This window comes from Mycteria americana, chromosome 17, assembly GCF_035582795.1.
Source record: "Mycteria americana isolate JAX WOST 10 ecotype Jacksonville Zoo and Gardens chromosome 17, USCA_MyAme_1.0, whole genome shotgun sequence".
NCBI classification, from domain to species: Eukaryota; Metazoa; Chordata; class Aves; order Ciconiiformes; family Ciconiidae; genus Mycteria; species Mycteria americana.
The window spans coordinates 7545874-7565950 of record NC_134381.1 but is presented as its reverse complement, the minus strand read 5'-3'; the positions used below and the strand labels follow the sequence as shown (position 1 = coordinate 7565950).

Here is a 20077-nt window from a genome sequence, read left to right as displayed (position 1 = left end):
TGAGCCAAAAATCTTCCTATTCATGAACATTTTATTTGCATATATCATAGTTCATGACAGGCTTGCATTAATGCTAACCGAGGCTTATTTTTTTATTTTTAAGCATATGGATGAAATCTTAATCACTGTGGAAGCAAACAGCCTATCGGATTCAATCTGGTTTCTGTATGACTTGAAAATGAAAGTATTTAAACATACTGTAATTGCTTCAGAAGAACGCGAAGATGAGTTTCCTGCATTGCTCAGCAGATGGGCATCTCCGATATCAACCCTGGGTTTCTTTCACATAGTTTGGGAGGCTGATAAGTATGCTACAAGAACTTGGACAATGTTTAAGAGATTCTGCTCCTTACTGGGATTTCTGTTATCGCTTTATCACAGTCTGCTAGCCTACCCACACCACACCCAAACACAATCAAACCGCCACAGAAACAGAAAAATCTGAAAAGTGAAACCCCACAGTTTTCAACCACTGCTTAAAGTACAGTGAGTTGTCTTGTTTACTTTACAGCCTCCTTAATCTACGGACTTGTCTTCAGTAGAACCAGGAAGACTCCCCAAGCAAACAAATCCCTTAAGTTTTCTTGCTGTAAGTTTAGCATTTTGACTCTAGGAAGAGCAAGCCTTGTTTTATACCATCACTCTAGCACCAGAGATGTCACCACAACTGTCACCTAAATCAGAAACCAAAAGACTTGACTTTCTAGCCAGTTTCGCCAGGAAATTTAGAAACAAAAACCACAATCATGAAGGAAAGTTTTATTTGACTTGTAATGCCCGCATCCTAAGATTAAAGGTATTAAAAAAAAAAATTAGCTGCAAAGAAAGAAGCAAAACAAGAACAGATTTTTACACCTTTAGGAAAGCAAGAAAAATAGGCACAAGTCTACATTCATTAGTTCCAGATATGGCAGAGGAATGTTCTACTGAAGAGGGGTAAATAAAATCCTGCTTTCCCACCTCTTTGTATGAGACAGCACAAGTCATGCTCTTTCAAAGCCACACTGATCTCGTAGATACAACAACGCAGATTTTTCCTTATATTTTTTTTATTAATGTATTTGTGCTTTAAAGATCACAAAGACTCTCCTAGAGCCATTTGGTGTAGTCTCTACATACATACTAAAGTACTGAGTACGTACTTTAACCACCGGTGAAGCTTGTTACAACCTCCACATTAAAACTGAAAGTCATGCATATTTGAAATTCTCTTTAAGCATCAGAAACTATTGAAGGATTTTATTTCATAGCTGCTAAGCCACTTTAAATCCCCATCAGTGTTAAAATCTTGCAAGTGTCAGCCCAGAATGATTTAACCCCTTGAGAATAAGGGTTCATTATAAAAAAGGCAAATATCTTATCTCTAGAGATTCTACCTGAATACGTATCTCGTCTGCTACTAATACTGAAGAATTTCCTTTGCTAAACACAATATGCTGGGAAAGAAGGATTTCTAGTGATCTCTTACGAAGCCAGAGGGCAGGCGGTTGTTCCGTCGTAACCTTTTACTCTACCCTGCAAAACAGATAAGTATGAGGTGGTTGCCATTTCGGCCAAGCCTGCTCTGGATGGGATCAGTGGGAGCAGTCTGAGCCCCTGCTCGGGGTTGCAGCCACAGGAGCTGAATGCAGCAGGTCACTGACCACCACCCCTCCGGTCGGGGAGAGCTTCTTCCACAGGAACAGCTCCTCTGAACCCACTGATCTGAGCGGTACCCTTCAGAGAACGCAAACACCTTTCTTCTGCCTTTCCCCTCAAGCTACACTGGGACTGAGGAGGGAGAAAGAGCAGCAATGAAATGCCGGGGGGGGGGGTTGTAGAGAAGTTTAACGTCCTCCCCAGTAAAGAGAAAATCAGTTTGTCTCAGCGGACATCCTTGGCTTGTGCAGGAGCAAGTTAGTGTTGGCAGGTGGAGGGGGCGAACTCAACCTTCAAGAAGCTGCGGATGTTCTTGAGGAAGATCCCTCTTTACCTTCACTGGGAGGGCAGCGTACCCTATTTGCAATAAGGGATAAGGAAAAGCATAAAGCTGTAATAAAACTGTCTTTCTTCCATTTGATTGATTACGAATTTACAATTTCTTAGCTTAAAAAGCCACAGTGCAAGTTCACGTTTGTTTCATGGGGACCCTGTTTCAGTATCCTCTCCTGCAAGGGTGCGAAAAGACCAAAGTCAGCAGCCAGTGTTCTTGTCTGTACGCAAAGCAGGCAGGCTGCCCCAAGCACTGAGGCCAAAAGACACTCAAAGTAGTAAATAAATACACATAAAACAACTCTAAAAATGAGAAATTAACAGCATTGATTGTTTAGAATTACAATCCATCTTATTACATTAATCTTCACATTTTAGCATCTTTTTAACCACTATACAAAGCTGCTGAAGTTACTCTTTCTTCTAAACCAGCCATACAAGATCACAAAGCACTATAAACTTTTTTTGGCAAAGTAACTTGCTTTCAGAATATAATGTACTTTTGCATCACGGTTTACATATAGCAGGTGTGTCGTGCTAATACAACATCCTCTGTTTCTTTTCTCACTGCATGCTGCCAGGAGCAAGACACCTCAGAGACCTTTCCTAGTGTCAATTGCTCTCTCTTAAATCCTTCTCATAACAGTTTATTTCATGCAGCCTCACTTGGGTCAGCTGCTCCTCACTTCTGCCTCAGCACTGCCTTGTTTATTGCATTAATCTGGTCTTCAGGATAAGCCACATCAGTCTGATGTGCTTATAGAGCAACAGATGTTACGTGCTCTACACTTACCCTCTTGCAAGCATCGCAGGAGCATTTATCTACTCCTTTTACATCCTCCTGTTTACTTTTTCCCTGCTTACTTCCTTCCTGCTTTTACCAGCAGAATCCACATTAGACATCTGAAGAGGAAGAAAGAAGACATTTATATTCTCCAAGCCCATGCACTGACTTTCCACTCATTCGGAAACTCCAGATTCTTACTTTTTTTTTCCCTTGCAAATATACAGCTAGGTAAGACTTATGGCTTTTACCTGGAACAGACACAAGGGATAACTAATCAGTCTGGAGAAAAAACAGTGAAGCCCGTGTTTTTGTGAAAATCCTCATTTCCTTCTCCCTGAAGACCTCCTCATTCTGAGGCTGGGACTCGGAGCTGTACGTGGACTGAAACAGGAGAACGCACAGGCTGGACCCTCAACCTTCATCTGGGCATTGCGCTCACAGAGGACTCAGCAAATCACTGCAAACCTCACAAAAAAGCCAGGACCACCTCAAGTCCAGCTCACTCCACTGCCGCTACCCTACGGTAGTATCCAACTTAGCATGTGTCCCAAAGCAGCCAGATTTCAGGTGCCGGCTGTGCAGTCAGGATCACATCATTTGATAAGAGCCCTTCCCAGCACTACAAGGTCATACACACACATGCATTTGATCTATACCCAACACTGTGCTATGTTTCTTAGGATTGACAGACTATAAAGAGTCATTTCCTCTCTAGCAGCTTGATCCCAGCTCTCCAGCCACCTGCACACATAACCCCTTTCGTACATCACATCCAACATCTACACCTCTTACTGCCTTGTGCATAACAGGAATAGGCACCAGGCTATAGCGGTTCCCTCTGCTTGTGTACGCCCCACACCTCCTACCCAGTGAAAACTGCTGCTGGCTCATTCTGAAATACAGCAAGGCACTTTGATGGATGTTAAAGACTTTGTGCATGCACAGGCAGGATGCAAATCCACCCCCTCCTCACACTGGCTTGCCTTAGGGGCAAACATAGACCTCAGCAATCTCCTAAGCAAGGATGACCAAGGCACAGACCCAGTCATCTGGCCTGCAAAGAGCAGCAACACAGAGGGAACAGACCAACTTCCTTAGAGCTTCAGACTTGGTTACAAAAGTCTGCATTTTACTTCAGTGCTTTACAGAAGTATTTCTTCCTCTCTGGGAAAGAAATATTTGCTAGTCACATTGCATGTGTTAAAACACATAAGGTAAAAATCAGCAGTAATGTCTGTAGAAACACAGCAGAGAAAGAATGATAATAAAAATCCCAAAGCAAACAAAGCCTCCTTGAGAAGCTAAGGGTCAATGGAGAATTTACCAATGATGTTCCTGCTCCCACACACAATCGTAAACATCAGGGATCATCTCCCAGAAAACGCACAGGCGAAACGGGTACGTATGTTGCCCTATTCAAGAGAATTGAGCAAAAATCTGGGCCCAGGCAGTTCGTGGTTTATATGACACATTAAAAATAATAATAATAAAAAGAACAGGAAGGTGGAACAAAGAAGAAACTCAAACCATAAGCTGGCAAGTGGTCCTGGATCCATCCCAGCAAACGCTACTGGCTACAAAAAGCAGAAGGTCCCACCAGGTTGCTGTGTGTTCAGATAGTCTTGCTGCCACCACTGAGCATTGCAAGTAGTTTTATCCATCTCTGGGAGGAAAAAGGTCCGTGTACAAAACTGCTTTCCTCCCCTGATTGACATCAGATGAGCTCCTTCAGTGGCTCATTTTCAACAGGAAGCATGCCGTTCATCTCAGGGGAAGTCTCGGTACCCAGATATCCCAAGAGGATCTCACTGCGCCGCCGTGACAGCTGCAAAATATCTTCTGCCAGTGACTGCACCGTTGTGTATCTCACGTTGTCCAAATCAAACATGTCCTTCAGATATTGTACTATCTGGTGCTACAAAGACAAAAGGAAGGTTTACAGCAAGGAGACCTCCTCCCACCTGCCAATACCAGCTGCCTGGACTGCAGCAAGCAGAGAACCCCATAAGGAATTTTGCACGTCTGCCATCTGAGCAAAGTTCTGCTTCAGGCTGGGTATTACTTTTGTGGCTAAATCCCCTCATGCCTCTGAAACAGGACAGCAGAGCTCCCGAAGTCCGGAAAGCAATGCTGATGTCCATGGCAATATCCCTGCAAACACTGAATGAATGCAACACAGCCTCTCATGATATTATCTACAAGAACAAGAGGATTTAGGATTTAAGATCAAATACGTAACTTGTAATATCCCATGTACTCTTAGACAACGTATTCTTTCAGCATATGCACCTGTAATCTTTTCCAATACTGATGGTATAAATTGATCTCATGACACATTTTTGCTATCAGCTATAGTAAATTGTGCTGGGAATTCTTATCAACCTGAATTCAGCAATCTGCATCTCAAAACCCAGTGATTTTTAGAAGGCTTTTGTACAGAGCCAAGTTTCTTAATGCCACATCAGTCATCAAAAGCACACATCTACAGCTTTAAGCCAGAAGACAGCAGGAGTCCCACAGATTAGGTATAGAAAAGCCATCTTACCTTGAAGAAACTGCAGACTTCAGATAGCTGCTGCTTAGGCCCCAGAAAACCAAAGGCTAGAACAGGACTGACATGCTCCGATACGGAGTAGAAATGAGAGATAAAGCCATCTGGTACCTGCCACAGGGAAGGGAAGAATTGGTTGGTTCTCAGACAGAATTAACAGCTTATTCCATATCAGCTACCAAATTCCATGCCAGAAAGCACCATGCTTCAGTAACTGAAGTTAAGAACTACTTAAGAACATCTCTTCCTGCAGAATTACATTTATCTTTTAGATCCCTTGAAGGATGACTGGAGCTTTCTATTTTCATGTTTCTAAACTACCTTTTCAGGAGGAAAATAAATAGAAGAAAATGAAAGGCAGCCATCAGGCAGTCTATAAAGACTCTACTTATAATCTCCAGACCAAGCCAGGAAAGGGCATGGAAATATCCAAGACAGAGCTACTGCATGACAGCACCAAATCAGCTTCCAACGCTCTCATTTCTCTTTGTACCATCTCACAAAGCAAACCCAGCCGTACCGGCTGGTTGTGGGATAGGAGTTGAAAACTTGCCAGAGGCCACAGACCCTGTGGCAGAACTGGGGTTGTGAAGTTGCAGCTTCCCGTTCCCCAGGTCCACGAACTCATCTGCTGTGATACTTTAGAAAGCCACAGATTTAAGGGAAACACACCAAGTAACAGCTAGCCAGCAATCAGCGCTGGGAAGCAGAGAAACGCATGAGCCATTCATTGCGCTGCCAGCAGGGAAACTACAGCTCAGGAGCAGCCCCTTGCTGCTTGGTGTCTGCAACCATTCCTATGGTATCATGAGCAGGGAGAGGGACTACCAGACAGGCAACATTGTCTTTTGAATCCTCACATTAAGAAAAAGGGAGAATAAACTCAGACTGAGTCAGTAAAACACTGGCGTGGCACTGGAGCAATGACGGCAGGGCCCTAGTGCTCTAAAGCATCACAAATAATGTGATTCAGTTCAGTCTTATACCACTTAGATTTTGTATTTTGTCAGGATCTAGGTGTTATCTTTTCAGCTTCAAATACATTAGATTCTTTCCCTTTCAATTAGTTTTGCTTACCATCAGAAGCCTCCTTTTTGCTTTCAGAACTGACCAGCAGGCAGTTGCTAGAGCCTACAATTAACAGAGAGAGACCATCGCTTACTGGGATTACTTTTCAAAAAAAAAGAAAAAAACAACAACAAAAAACCCAAACAAACAAAAAAACACAAACAAAACCCAACCAACCAACCACACAAACAAACAAAAACCCAAAACCCCATGAGTTTACCAGCACATTGCCATCAAACTATCAAAGCAGTGACCCTTTTGTGCCAACAACTCTAAAATCAGTGACAAAATTGAAGTGAACTGGAAGCAGATTTAGCCACTCCAGATCCATTCCAGAAAAGCTGAAGTATTTTTGAAGATTGCTAATATGATCTGACATAGCTGCCAAACACCCTAGAATGCAGACTGTAAGCAGACAGCTGTTAAAAGATGCCTCCCAACCATCTTCTTCTCAGTCTATGAAACTAGTCAGTCTTAAATATGCAGCTGGGGGCCAAGACTAGAGGAAAGCGCTGCTATTTGAGCCTCAGTATCTGCTGAGGTACCACCAGAATGAATGGCCAGGTGCAAAAAAGCACACGTTTTTCCCTACATTTTGATTCTCTTATTCTCATTCATGAAAATACGCATTGTCATCTTTTATCATATCCGTGGCATCACTGCTAAAGGCCACTAGAGAAACAAGTCTATTGGAGCCAACCAGATGCTTTCAAAATAAGGAAAGCTTTCCTGTAAACAATTTACATGTACCAGAAGATTGTTGTTTAGAGCTTCAAGAAAGCATGGTATTTCTAAAGAGAAAATTCAGCTCAGCCAGGACAGCTGAGGTTATATTCTTTCCTAGCCTTGGCACCGAGATCTCATGCTCCGCACAAGGACTACCTGCTTAACTCACCGTCTCCTTGAAGCTGTCAGAGAGCCATCGGTTGCGCAGCACAGCCAGCACGGAGGAGGGCGGGTTCTCCAGATCCTCAAAAGCATCCATGAGGATGAAGTCCAGCACAATATCAAAGAAACTCATGCACACCACCTGTCAGAGAGCAGAACAGTCTGTAAAGGAAACAGGTTTAAAAAAAGGAGATGGACTTTACTCTTTTGCTTTGAAGCAACAAAATGTAATGAGCCCAAGTTTGCCACCAAGGCAGGAGGGCTGAACTGTACACTCAGTTCACGGCCTCCAGAGAGGGGCTTGGCCAAGAAACTTATTAATCCTGTGTCCAGGAAAAGCCCAGTCAAAAGGCAAAAGCAAATCTTACAGACCTACAGACAGTAGCTTGTGGCCTCTAGAAAAAGTTGGGATCTTGAGTTGGGGTTTTGGGTTTGGGTTTTTTTTTTTTGACCACAGTAGTGCTGACATTGCTGAAAGCAAGCTTTGCCATGAAGTTTAAACACCCCAACAGCCAGTTTTCCCCACGCCCTCCCCAACAATGTACAATTGCAAAATAATCTTATTTCAGCAGCAGTTCTTTCACCCCTGGGCCGTTCCTACATATTCATTATCCCCCAACTTCTCTGCAACTTTCTAGAGAGAATGTCTTTACCAACCCCTCTTCCCTCCAGCTCCTGCTGAGTCGTCGGCCAGGTCTCTTGCTTCAGTGCATAATGTAGCATCTCCTCGTAGCTTTCCAGAAAAGCTTTGGGATTCTGAGAGAGCAGAGAAACAAAACACTTCGGAAGGCACAACAGTTGTGGGCAGATTTCACCAAAGTTTGACTGCTCTATTTTGAGCTAACATCAACATCAATGCATGCAACTGGCTGAAGTTTTTAGCCAAAACACTTTGTGCAGAAAGAGAGAATTTATTTCTGGGAGGCTGTGACTCAAAGCACCTACGTTGCTCCCCTTTCTTCAAGGAAGTAGCTAGAGACACCTGTAAGCAAACAGAGCCAGTAAGGGCCTAACACTGTGCAAGCGACAATCTCCCTGTTTAGGGGATGACCAGCGACTAAGCCAGTGATCTGAGAGCTGGTATGTGGTTGATGCAAAGGTTTGATTCTCTTTTCCCCTTCTATATTCCTTGAGATGATGCCATCGCTGATGCACAGCCTGTACCCTCTGTTCGCTCCAGTGAGGCACAGTATCAAACTGTGGACAGGAGCTGGACAGAGAGGTTCTTTCAAAGAATCTGGTTAAACAAGATTAAAAGCACAGGCATTTTATTTCTTGCAATAGTCACCAGCATGCAGATGAAGTTTTCTCCTTCCAAGACACTGGAAAAACTCTCGGTTGGGATGGAAGAACACGTACCCTGTGCTCACAAGACACAGCTGAGTCATTATACAAACTTCCTACCTTTTCAGCTTTTGTCATCAGTCCTATCACCATTTGCTTCCCAACCTCCCCAAAAAACAGTTGATTGCTTTCATCCTCCAGCAGCTCCTGCAAAAGGAACACAAGAAGTCTCCTGTGAACGCGTACACCCACATGAATTCTGAGTTGGGAGAAAAAAGGACAGGACACAAAGCAGTGCAATGCTGCATACACCAGTATCATTAATCTTTAATAAGCTGGAGCCTAGAAAACAAAACTGCTCTCTCCAGGAAGCGAGTTTAAAATTGGGCTGAAAGACTGGAATCAACAAGAACGGAGGTACCGGAGCCACAGAGTGGCAGTGGGACCAGGGCACAAAGCTGCTGTTCCGGCTCTAGACATACATTGCTAGGATGCGGATCGCAGTAAGGAGAAGGAAACCTTGCTCCCCCACTTCAGAGGTTTGACTCCAGTCCAGTGAAAAGCTCTTAAGTGGGAGTAGCAGCTCCTGGGCAGCTCTGAAATTACCAAACTTTCACTTCCCAGAACTAAACCACTGTCTGTGGCCATGTAACCACCACTCAAGCTGAGCACAGGGACCAGGGGATCCTCTCCCTCTCCAAATCAATCAGAATGGGATTACAGAGTTAAGCAAGGGGAGCTTGGGCTGCTGCTGCTTCTGCTTTTACTTGCTCTAGAGAGGCAAAGGCTTCACCCCTGCATGGGCAGAGGAGAACATGCTGCTGGCAGCAACACGCCACGGGAACCCGGGAGCCTCGAGCCGTTCTCACCTGGAAGGCCTGCCTGACACAATGCAGCTTTGCAAGGAAATCCTGGTCGCTGTAGCAGCCAAGGAGCTCCGTCCTAGAGGGAAAGGGGAAGGATTGCATAAATTTCAGCTCTCCCGATGTCTGTGTTCCTAACAACTATGGTCCCCCCAAAAAAATAATTCCCAATCTGTGCCTAGGAGGAAGTAACAACTGCGTTCCCTTTGTACAGCTCCCTGGGGGACCAGAGCACCTCTGCGAGGGCTGTTACAGCACAGGACTATGCCAGTCAGCCACACAGAACAGTCACATTTCCCATTACTAATTTCCTGGGACAATTACCCTTTCTCAACATGTGTGTCCTAAAATCTGGGGCTAGTTCCCTGGGAAGTCTGAACCAGCGGGAAGGATGCTAAGAGTTTTTGTCCCCAAAGGGTTATTCTGGTTATAGGGCTGCTCAAAGGCAAATAATGTGTTCACGGTGCTCAAAGGAGCCTCAACACAAGGGCGCACAACTCCAGCTGGCACTTCACCTCAGCGTCCGGCACGCAACTTTCCCTTCTTTCACTAACTGCAGAGCTTCTTCATATGCTGCTACTGGCTTAGAGAGGTGGAATGGTATTTCCTCAAAGTGGAGAGAGTCAAAGAGCTGCAGAGGTGGCAAGAGGCATAGGAAGAACAAAATGATCTCGTTAAATATTTGCAAATACTCAGAGACTGCACACAAGCAAGATGTGCCTTCTACAGCTAGCAAACTTTTGTCAGTGCCAGTTATTTCATACAAAAATATTTCTTTTCCCACCAGTTTCAAAGCTGTCTCAGCTCTGACACAGCTCAATATCCCCTAAAATTTACACAACCAAGCCACATTACATTAGATTTACAGTACTTTCCTAGCTGTTAAGGCATGTTTTCTACAGTAGATAGGAAGATGACATGGAAATGCTGGTTGGAAAGGGCTGCACCATGCCCCTAATGAAACAGCTTTTTCTAACATCCATCATGAACCTCCCAGCTTGGAGCTGTTGCTCCATGTTGTATCATCTTCCTCTACCAAGATGTGTTTGGCTCCACTGCCTTTGTGGCTCCCCTCCAAGCTGCTGGACTGCTACAGACTGCTACACACAGCTGAAACTTAAGTCACCTCTGCTGCAGAGAAGAAGGAGTCCTCAGAAATTGAGCTGTCTTCATCATCCGTCCGAAGCCGCAATGACCCATCCGCCAATGGAAGCATTAAAGTCTTCTCTGGAGGAGAGGAAGAAGCTGCATGTGTTTGAGTTTATGGACTAAAACCCCTCTTAGCCACTGTGCTCTCCCTCCCACCCCCACAAAGAGCACTTTGTCACCACTTCATGGCCTAGCTTACAGGAAAGATATAAAATCAGAAAAGAAACTGGCCTTCTAATGCATTTCTAACCCAGCTCCCATACCCAGATCCAGCAGCATGCTGTCTGATGGAAGCGAAGACCCAAACTCTTCCTGGAGGTGGTAGGCTCGGTGCAAGAGGGACTCCAGCTTCTCGGCGAACTCCCTTTTCTGGGACTCCTCCTTGAACATACATAAATGCCACCCTTAGTTAGCCAGATGGGCAGAGACAGATTGACAGCACAAATATGGAAGGAAATTTTCAGTAAAATGGGATTTACAGTTTGCAGATTAAATGATTTCAAAAAAAAAAAAAAAAAAAAGAGAGAAGACTCATTAATCCTACAATGCAGCTAATAACGCAAGGGGAGGGAAGCTTCTACATAGCCTATTCAAACCCTCTGGCTTTTTAGCTTTACAATTTTGTTTTCCTGTTAAAAAAGGAAGAAAGAACTTAAGAACTTTAACCTGCCATCCAGAAAAACAGGTATTTTAATGAGTTATAGATCACTTAATTCTCCTGACTTCTGACTTTAGCCTAATTTCAAGAGGGAATCACATCAGAAAACCTGTGTTGAATACAACAAAGTATCCAGAACTGCATAACAGAGTAAGAGTCCTCGGGTTAAGGTGCTGCACATAAGCAAATTTTGCTGTAAGCAGCACAAGAGGATAGAAAAAAAAAAGGGGGGGAGAAAAATAAGACTTACACAGCATCTTGCCTTCATGCCCCTGTGTCTGCATGAGTATCTCACCCAGAAGACAGAAGCATTAACAAGAAGCGCGAAATCTATTTTGATAATGAATCAACTGTTTTAAAGTCAGTTTTAGAAATACTATAGGACTCTTCAAGGAGAGATAACAACAAGAGAATCCAGATTTGACTTGGATAAATATTATCCACCACAAAAGACAAATATCCCACCAGGCCTTGTTTATAAGAGGCTGGGAACACATTTTGCCAGCGAGAACTTCTGGAGAGTTGGGAGTTTAGCTCCTTTCACAGTCCTGAGCTACAGCTGCTCACTTTAACTTCACAATTGTCACTGAGCCTTTCTAGTTTGGATCTCCTCTTATCAGAGGTCTTCCCTGCATAGTCCTCAAGTCCAAGACAACAAGGCATTGTCCTAAAATACTTGTTTCTGTAGCTGTAGGCAGAGCGAGTTACACATCTCCCTGACCCACTTGCTCAGTGAGCAGGGGCATCCTTAGCTCCTACTGAGCTACCACTTCACTTTACTCATTAATACATGTAGGCAGCTGGCCTCTGCTTCTCCACCCAGCTGCCTAGGAAGTGATAGTGACCATCAAGATCTCCACTTTCAAATGCATTAAAAAGTTACAGACACAACACTGCCAGGCAAAAAGCTATTTCTTTCTCTCCAGCGCTGTATTCGTTACAGCCTTTTCCTACATTGACAGCCGCCTGAATATGAGCCAGCAGTGTGCCCAGGTGGCCAAGAAAGCCAATGGCATCCTGGCTTGTATCAAAAATAGTGTGGCCAGCAGGACTAGGGCAGTGATCGTGCCCCTGTACTCGGCACTGCTAAGGCTGCACTTCGAATACTGTGTTCAGTGTTGGGCCCCCCACGACAAGAGAGACATTGAGGGGCTGGAGCGTGTCCAGAGAAGGGCAACGGAGCTGGGGAAGGGTCTGGAGCACAAGGCTGATGGGGAGCGGCTGAGGGACCTGGGGTTGTTCAGCCTGGAGAAAAGGAGGCTGAGGGGAGACCTCATCGCTCTCTACAACTGCCTGAAAGGAGGCTGTAGAGAGGTGGGGTTGGTCTCTTCTCCCAGGTAACAAGTGATAGGACGAGAGGAAATGGCCTCAAGTTGTGCCAGGGGAGGTTTAGACTGGATATCAGGAAATTTTACTTCACTGAAAGGGTTGTCCAGCACTGGAACAGGCTGCCCAGGGAAGTGGTTGAGTCACCATCCCTGGAGGTATTTAAAAGACGTTTGGATGAGGTGCTTAGGGACATGGTGTAGTGGTGGTCTTGGTAGCGTTAGGTTTACGGTTGGACTCGATGATCTTAAAGGTCTTTTCCAACCTATACGATTATGTGATTCTGTGATACCGCAGCCCCTGCTGCTGGAGGACTTGCGTGACAGTGACTGACATGATGCTGGAAGGTCGGTAGAAAAGCTGGAGAATGAGGGGGCGAGACTTATTAAAAAGAAATTAAAAACACCCACTCACATTGTATAAGGAAGCTGCAGATACTGACAGCTCTTAAACAGAGTCTGGCCCAACTCTGCTGTTAATTTGCTCTTCTTTTAACCTCCTAATTACTGCTTCCAGCACCTAGGCTGATCTTTCAGCATGTTCCCCAGCTGGCAAATGCAAGAGAAAAGCGGGGACCTACCTCTGGGATGTTCTCAGACATGCTCTCTTGCTGTTTCTTGCTGTCCCAGGGCACGGGGGTGCTGGTACTAGCACTGTCCCTCTGCCTGATGGTCAGCGCCTGCTCCCACTTCTGCAGGGCCTCCTCAAACAGCTCCATGCCTGGCAATGCAACCAAATACAAGCGGAGAGAGTCCCAGGCCACTTGGGAACAAAGCAATACAGCATGAATCTTTGCTCACTCAGCCAATCCAGCGAAGAGGGAAGCCTCTCCTCAACTGATAAGAAAGAATAAATGTATTCTATTTCTTTCCCTTTTAAATATGGTTTAATTCGGATTAGAAGTTAAGGAGAACATCCCCAAACTGGTTAAAATATCAGCCGTGTTACTTCCAAAATACTGTTCTCTGCACAAGGTGAGCCTGTTGCTCAAAGAACAGTATTTTGGAAGTAAATTATTCACTGAGAAAACAGCGAAATGTTTCTTTAGGAGAAGAAAATGGGGTTTTTATAACTAACAAGTGACTGAGTTTAAGTCAAGAATGGGAGAGAGCTTCCTATTAGAGCTCTACATTGACCTGCTGATGCTCTATGTCAATTTACACCCTCTTTTAGCTCTCACAGTGATAAACAACCCCCCCAGGGTGACGTTACCCTTGTGCTTGTTTACCTTGAACATAGAGGCTTTCTGCACTGGAATCACCCATGGCTCCAGCATCCCCCATTGCCTGGGCCTCCCACATCCCTGCTGATGCTGGTGTCGGACTCGAAGAGTTGACTGCTACCATCTGCAGGAAAGCAGCAGAGAGAAGCAAATGCCTTTTGAATTCTCTCCAAGGGTAGCAGCGTTAAGGCCACCCAAACACCACCACCAGTTAAATCTGAAGATAAGCCATTTCCCTTCCCCACACTTGCCCTCGTGCTCCCCCTTACTGGGACTCCCCTGCCTGGGAAGGGGAAGGTATCAAGGGTTACTGGCCCCCTCCCACTTGGGTTGACACTATGCTGTCAACTGCCAAGAGCTGCACGGTGCTGAGAGGGGAGACGAGGTGAGAAGTCCTCCCCTTCTCCAGACACAGCAGTGTCTTTGAAAGCATGGAAAGTTGTGTGGGAAACACCTTCTCAAACAATTTACACTGAAGCTTCATTAGGAAACAGCGAGCTGTACAATGGTGAGCGCTAGCAGGACAGCACTGATGGAGGTGACAGCCTGAGAAAGCTCCAAAGCAATCGCTACAAAGGCACAGGGTTTTTCAAAGAAAGTTCATGTCAGCCCCAGCTGTCCCTACAAACACCACTGGAAGTGGGGGGGAAGCGAGGAAGCGATCACAGTCCAAAGGAACAGATTACCAGCAAAAATACAGCTGAGGCCTTTGGCCAGGGGGATCCTCACTCTTCTCTTTGTAACCAAACCTTCTCCTGGGAGGGCTGAGCACTAAGATCCATGCAGCAAATTGTCAGCTTTCTCCAAGTTCACACTAGTGCATAAATGTCTTTGAAAGTCTGACCCAATAAAGTGCTGGGTTCAAACACTATCAATGACCAATGTTTTCATATGGCTTAGAGAAAGATGTCCAAATTTGAGCCCGATGCTAGAAAAAAGCTACAATAATCATCTAACAGATGAATTCTTGCCCTGCCTCTGTTGATTAATCTCTGTGGAGTGTTAATAAATCACCGTTGAGATCCAGAACTGCAAATTGTCAGTTCACTGCTGCTGACTTATTTACTATATGGCAAAGAAGAGCCCCAGGAAGCAGACGAGAGAGCAGGCAGAAGCTGCAGCTGCGTGAAGGATGAGCTGTTTCTCCATCGAGTAACATGAAAGCAACGAGTACGGTGTCACAGACGCTCAGCTCCCACACAATGAAGGGGGTACGTGAACAGATCCCTCTCCGTGTGGATATCCCCACCCATGCGCCAGCAGTGGAAAAAGGAATTTAGACAGTTTTTTTATCTAAAGAGAAACAGACTTCAGCGATACAAAACCCAGACGGCATCTGTGGGAAGGGAGAAGCTGCAGGGGAATGAAATGGATGTGAGAGACCTTGCAGGGGGAGGAAGGCCAGAGATGGACACAGCTTGGTCCTCACTGATACGTCCCATCATAACCCAGTTACCCCAGGGGAGTACTGGTGCAGGGCTGCAACCCAGCGCCGTGCCGGCACTGCCGCCTGCTGGAGACACACTTTGGACAGCACAGATTTTTGGCAACTTTCTAGTGCTTTAACCGTACAGGACAAGCTAAAAATACAGCAATGCCTGCACATACTGTAGGGTGTCGGTGGCCGACAGCTCCCTTCGAAGGGGTGATTTTTCCCTCTTCTTGCCCCAGCATTGCTAACCAGCCACCGAGCCCAGGCGGGTGATGCTGAGGGGGTGTTTTGCAGTAAGTCGCAGTGCACGAAGCTGCAGAGGTTCGCTTGTGCCACCCACTGCTCCAACAGCAGCATGCGAGGCTTTGAGCAATGGGCATGTAAAACAGGTCTTGAAGCCACAAACGCTCCCCAGCGCTTCTGCGTTTGGTCTCGCAAGAGGGGTATAAGCAGTGATGGCTTCTCCTGCCTGGTTAAGCCTGAATTACCTGTATTTATAGGCTGCTTTTGCCTTTGAGTAGGTAGAATGACTAGGCTGTGTTCTCAACCTGCACTGTTTCCCGAAAAGAGCTATCAGATTTTGGTAGTTAACTTGGTTTTAACAACCAAGCGACCTGTGAGCAGCCCCAGCACAGGAGGGCTGTGCTGGCACAGGGGCTGCTGGGCCACCCAAACCCCCACCGCAGAGGGAAGCAAACAAGCTCCCCATTGCTGTGAGACCCAGCAACAACCCAGCCTCATTCCTTGAGGGGGTCACAAAGAGCCCTGAGGAATCACGGCCATGTCCCACACACAAGTCCCTCCTGCAGCCTCTCATTGGCCAAAGAAGTGGGATGTACCCTGGGGCTCTCGGCCACAGGAAAACGCTGCTCTGATTTTACGCAGGCAACTCCAGACAGTCACTGCAAGGTTAATACCAGAACGCGCTCTACAATTACTCTGTAACCTGTTCTGCTCCAAAAGCTTTGGCATTATCCATCGGCCAGCGCCAGCCCAAGGACTTGGTGATCTTGTTACAGGTAGGTGCACTCGTATCTCCCAGCCCCGATTCTCCCAGCCCAGCTGAGAAGGTCCTTACCGAGGTGAGGCTGTGGGAGGAACTGGAATGTTTGCTGGGCTCGATGGAGGAAATCCCACTGAGCGTGTCATTGCTCTTGCTGCCAGGACTCTGGACTCTCTTGCTGGAGTATCCTGCAGTTGGGAAGGTCACACAAAAACAGGATTTTAGGTCAGGTTCACTACAGCTGTGTATAGGGAGGGGAACATCACCCTGTCAAGTGTGACTGCAGATGGGCAAAGCAGTATCCAATACCTACAAATGAGTCATGGATCTCCTGTATGCTTTGAGACACTAAGAAAGGTGGTATCAGTGGGGATCTGAGGCTGAAGAATGAGTATTTATTCACCACTTACAGATGGCAGGAGGCAAGCACAAGTGCAAAGCATCAAGGAAGAACTCCTCCAGCTTCCCTCAAGGCCAGGCAGAGCACGGACATTGCTCCCTTGGTTATTATTAAAAACGCTTAAAGATTTTCATATGTTTCACAAAACAAATGCTTAATCCCTAAAGTGCTTTGCTGAGGACCTGGGTCATTCTTACCCCAAAAATCAACACAAGCAGGTGAAGAAGCTGCCCATGGTCCAGGAGCAACCGCAGAGCTGGACAGACACTCCTGACTCCCCAGCCTGGCCCAGGCCACCCTCCCCTCCGCCACCCAACCTCGCCAACACGGCTGCGCACGGGACCCTTGGGTCAGGTGTCACATGGGCATCACCAAGATCAATATGCAACCAGGTCACTGTGTGCCCCAGGCCGTTATTACCGGGAGAAGCGTGGCGTAACAGGTCCACAGTCTTTCTGTAGGAAGGGGGATGGGAACTGCAAACCTTGGTGAAAACCTCAGCGTCACTTTTTTTCTCGCAAGGGCTTTGAGCTCAGGGTCTCTCCCTTTCCTCTGCTAACCCTGCGTTCATGGCACTGTGCTTCAGGCTTCTAATTTCATTCTGCATCAATGCACTACACAAATGGCTTTGCTTTCCTCTCCCCCCAGCTGTCAGGAACTTCCCATCGCTCCCCATACACCCTCTTTGCTCCCTCACGAAAAGCTTTTGGGGATTTGCCCTTTTTTCAAGGCCAACCTTTCTTCACGGAGGAGACCCTTCTGGTTGGCAAGATGGGCACTGTGATCCCTCCAGGCTTAAAGCCACACTTCTCCGGAGCGATCTGCTTCTTTCGACGACGACGACGCTTCAGCTGATGAGCTGCAAGAGCCAACGCAACTGTCCCGAGAGCTGTAGCAAACAGCACCTTACGCAGGCCTGGAGAGAGCCGCAGCTGAGAGAAGACAGACTTTAAACACAAAAGATATGAAAAAGCAACAATGAAAAACCAATTCCACCACCCTTTTCTTTTTCCAAGCAGTCTTAAACATAAAGACACCTTGGTACTCCCCCTCCCACCCACAAAACACAGTCCCTGCTACACAACTAAGACTTAGCAGCAGAGAAACTGCAGAGCATCTTTTTGACAGAATCTGGAGAACCTGGCCTCAGTTCTCATTACCAAAACGTGCTGCAAAATTTGCACGCAGCCCATAACAGATACAATCCAGGTTACCCAAATTCAATACTTAAAGCCTGGTATGTAGCTGAGCTTTATTGCCCCAAGTGTTGCATTACTACAAGTGGGAAATATATTAATCATCTTTAAAACAAAAGTCTTTTTTTAGTGCCTTTGAAGAAGAGAAAGGTTGAGCCCAGGCGTTTTCCCGAGGAGGGATGTGGGAAGCCCTTCTCTCCCCTCTCCCTACTCCAAGCCCACCCTGAGCAGCTCTCTCCCACCACCCCAAACTCTCCATGCAATTCTTACAAACCCTCAAACTGCCCAGGTCCCCCAGCATCACCCCATCATGCCTCTGTCCCTCACAACTAACACAGACTCTTCTCTCCCTACAGACAACCCTCAAAGAGAAAACCCAAGGAACCCGACAGAAAAGCCTTTCCTGCTTGTTGTACCTGCCCGAACGTCGTGTAAACAAACACGGGGATCTCTGCCACGGTCATTGCCAAGGCCTGGATGATGGACATTCCCTCTGTCCTTCTAAATGCCATGTCTGAACGAGGATCTCGGCACCTCCAGGAGCCACAAAGGGGAAGGGCACTTGCGGATGCTGTGTGAGCTGCTCACAAAGAAATCCAACTTTTCTCCGACATCTGGCTCAGAGTCCCGGGGTTGGCCTTCATCCAGCAATCCTGCAGGAAGAGGAGAAAAATCCGGTGAGCGAAGGGAACGCACGACCTGCACCTCCTTGTACTACACTTCACAAATGACACACCAGGTCACTTGGAGCAGCAATGCCGCTAGAGCCAAGCGGGAGATACAAAGCATCTTCTCGCCAACAGCAGCAATTTTTTTGCTTGTCTTACCAACCACGGGGGCAGATTCCCAAACTGCTCTACAGCAGCAGCATTGGACTCGGCAGCTGCCGGAGATTTCTACACGCACCAGAATTGGCTGCACGTGGTTGGCGGGTTTTTCTTTGCAGTTCCCATATTAAAAAAAAATTATTACAAATAACCATATGTACGCTTTCATTGTCAAAACTCTGCATTCATACAGTTTTTTGTGCATCAAAGACCAACCACAGGGTGTTTGCCCAGGAGGTTTCAACGCTGCTTGAGTTTACTCAGAGCTTTGCTGGCCATGCTGGGAGCTGGGGAGGCAGGACAGGCTCCACGTCAAGGACAGAGCTACAGAAGAACGTATTGAAACCAGAGGGGATCGTCTTTTAAACGCCACAAAGTTATAAACTCTTTGGCCCCGCTTTCTGCCAGGCCAGCCTTTGCAGCAAGCCGACCCCGCCGCAGCGAGGGGACACTGCTCTTACCCCGCGTGTGGCCACGCTCCCGCCGCGCCGGGCTCTGTCGTCTCGCCACACCAACAGATAAACCCACCCTAGGTGTCACAGCCGCGCGACGACCCCCTGCTCCTGCCTGACCCCACAGCTGACAGCCACCTCACACCCCACAGCCCGTGGGCTGCTGTAACCCCGTCTGGGAGCCATGTTTGGAAATGGTCCCAGGATGGCTGGAGCCTGCAGGGACCAGACATGGGCGACAGGCTCTCCCCACAAGGTTAAACGCAACGTTTTGGCCAGAGCAGAGAAGAGCAAAATGCAAGAAATTTTGGGCACAGAAAACAGCCTGGGGGTTACTACGCCTGGCTGAGGGGTACACGCAGCAAGGCACCAGGGAAATCCCTCCGTCCAGGGCATCTCGCCACAGCCCTGCCTGCCGCGGGCTCTCATGGCCAGGCAGTGCGGGCACCCCCGGTGTTAAAGCCACGGGCCAGGCAGGCCCCAGGCAGGGATCTCCCCACGGGACTCCCCGTTCCAGCACTGCAGCAAGCTGGGGCCCTGCAAACGGGGCTCCCCGGGCCCTCTGCACCCCTGGGGCATCCCCGAGGTCCCCTGCACTCGTGCACCCCGGGCCACCACCCGCACCCCAGGCATCCCCAAGCCTCCCGCACCCCCCGCCCCCGTGCATGCCGGGGGGTCCCGTACCCTCTGCGCCCCGGTGCGTCCCCCCACCCCCAGGCCCGGTTCCATCCGAGGTCCCCGTCTCCAGCTCCCCTCTCCCCCCCCCCCCCCAGCGATGGTGCGGCCCGCCGGGCCCGGCCCCCGCGAGCGAGCGCGGGCGGCACCACTCACCGTGGCGGGGGGGGCGCGCGGCCCCGCTCGGCACCCTCTCCCCCCGCCGCGCGCCATGGCCGCGGAAGGGCAGCGTCTCCTTCCCCCGCGCCGCAGCCTACCCTGGGCGGGGCCGACCGCGGCGGGGCGGAGCCACCGGCCCCCTGCCCCCTCCTTCCAGCCAATAAGG

The 20077-nt window shown here is 47.6% G+C and overlaps 1 protein-coding gene across 5 annotated transcripts; it reads right to left on the bottom strand.

Annotated features, from left to right (window-relative positions):
* Positions 1–757: 757 nt before the first annotated feature.
* Positions 758–20019, bottom strand: MIGA2 (mitoguardin 2). Of its 5 annotated transcripts, none has more exons than XM_075519605.1 (16): positions 19909–20019; positions 18215–18451; positions 17339–17549; positions 16278–16390; positions 13774–13891; positions 13126–13265; positions 10825–10942; positions 10539–10657; positions 9928–10043; positions 9419–9491; positions 8670–8756; positions 7923–8021; positions 7273–7407; positions 6387–6440; positions 5304–5420; positions 758–4673 (listed from the first exon to the last, which is right to left on the bottom strand). In XM_075519605.1, exons 2-16 carry the CDS (start codon positions 18308–18310, stop codon positions 4473–4475), a joined length of 1797 nt encoding a protein of 598 aa, XP_075375720.1. In that variant the 5' UTR covers positions 18311–18451; positions 19909–20019; the 3' UTR covers positions 758–4472. The 5 variants fall into 5 exon arrangements, with proteins under 5 accessions (XP_075375720.1, XP_075375723.1, XP_075375721.1 ...); XM_075519608.1 differs by having other exon boundaries at positions 10539–10639; XM_075519606.1 differs by having other exon boundaries at positions 10825–10939.
* Between the last annotated feature and the right edge of the window lie 58 nt (positions 20020–20077).

Bases quoted from the DNA above. Each gene is read 5' to 3' on its own strand.
- MIGA2 (XM_075519605.1), bottom strand. From the start codon at position 18,310: ATGGCATTTAGAAGGACAGAGGGAATGTCCATCATCCAGGCCTTGGCA. The intron at 10,943-13,125 runs GTAGGTCCCCGC...TGTATGTTCAAG, and splicing joins TGTCTGAGAACATCCCAGAG to GAGGAGTCCCAGAAAAGGGA. The intron at 4,674-5,303 runs GTAAGATGGCTT...TTGTCTTTGTAG, and splicing joins AAGTCTGCAGTTTCTTCAAG to CACCAGATAGTACAATATCT.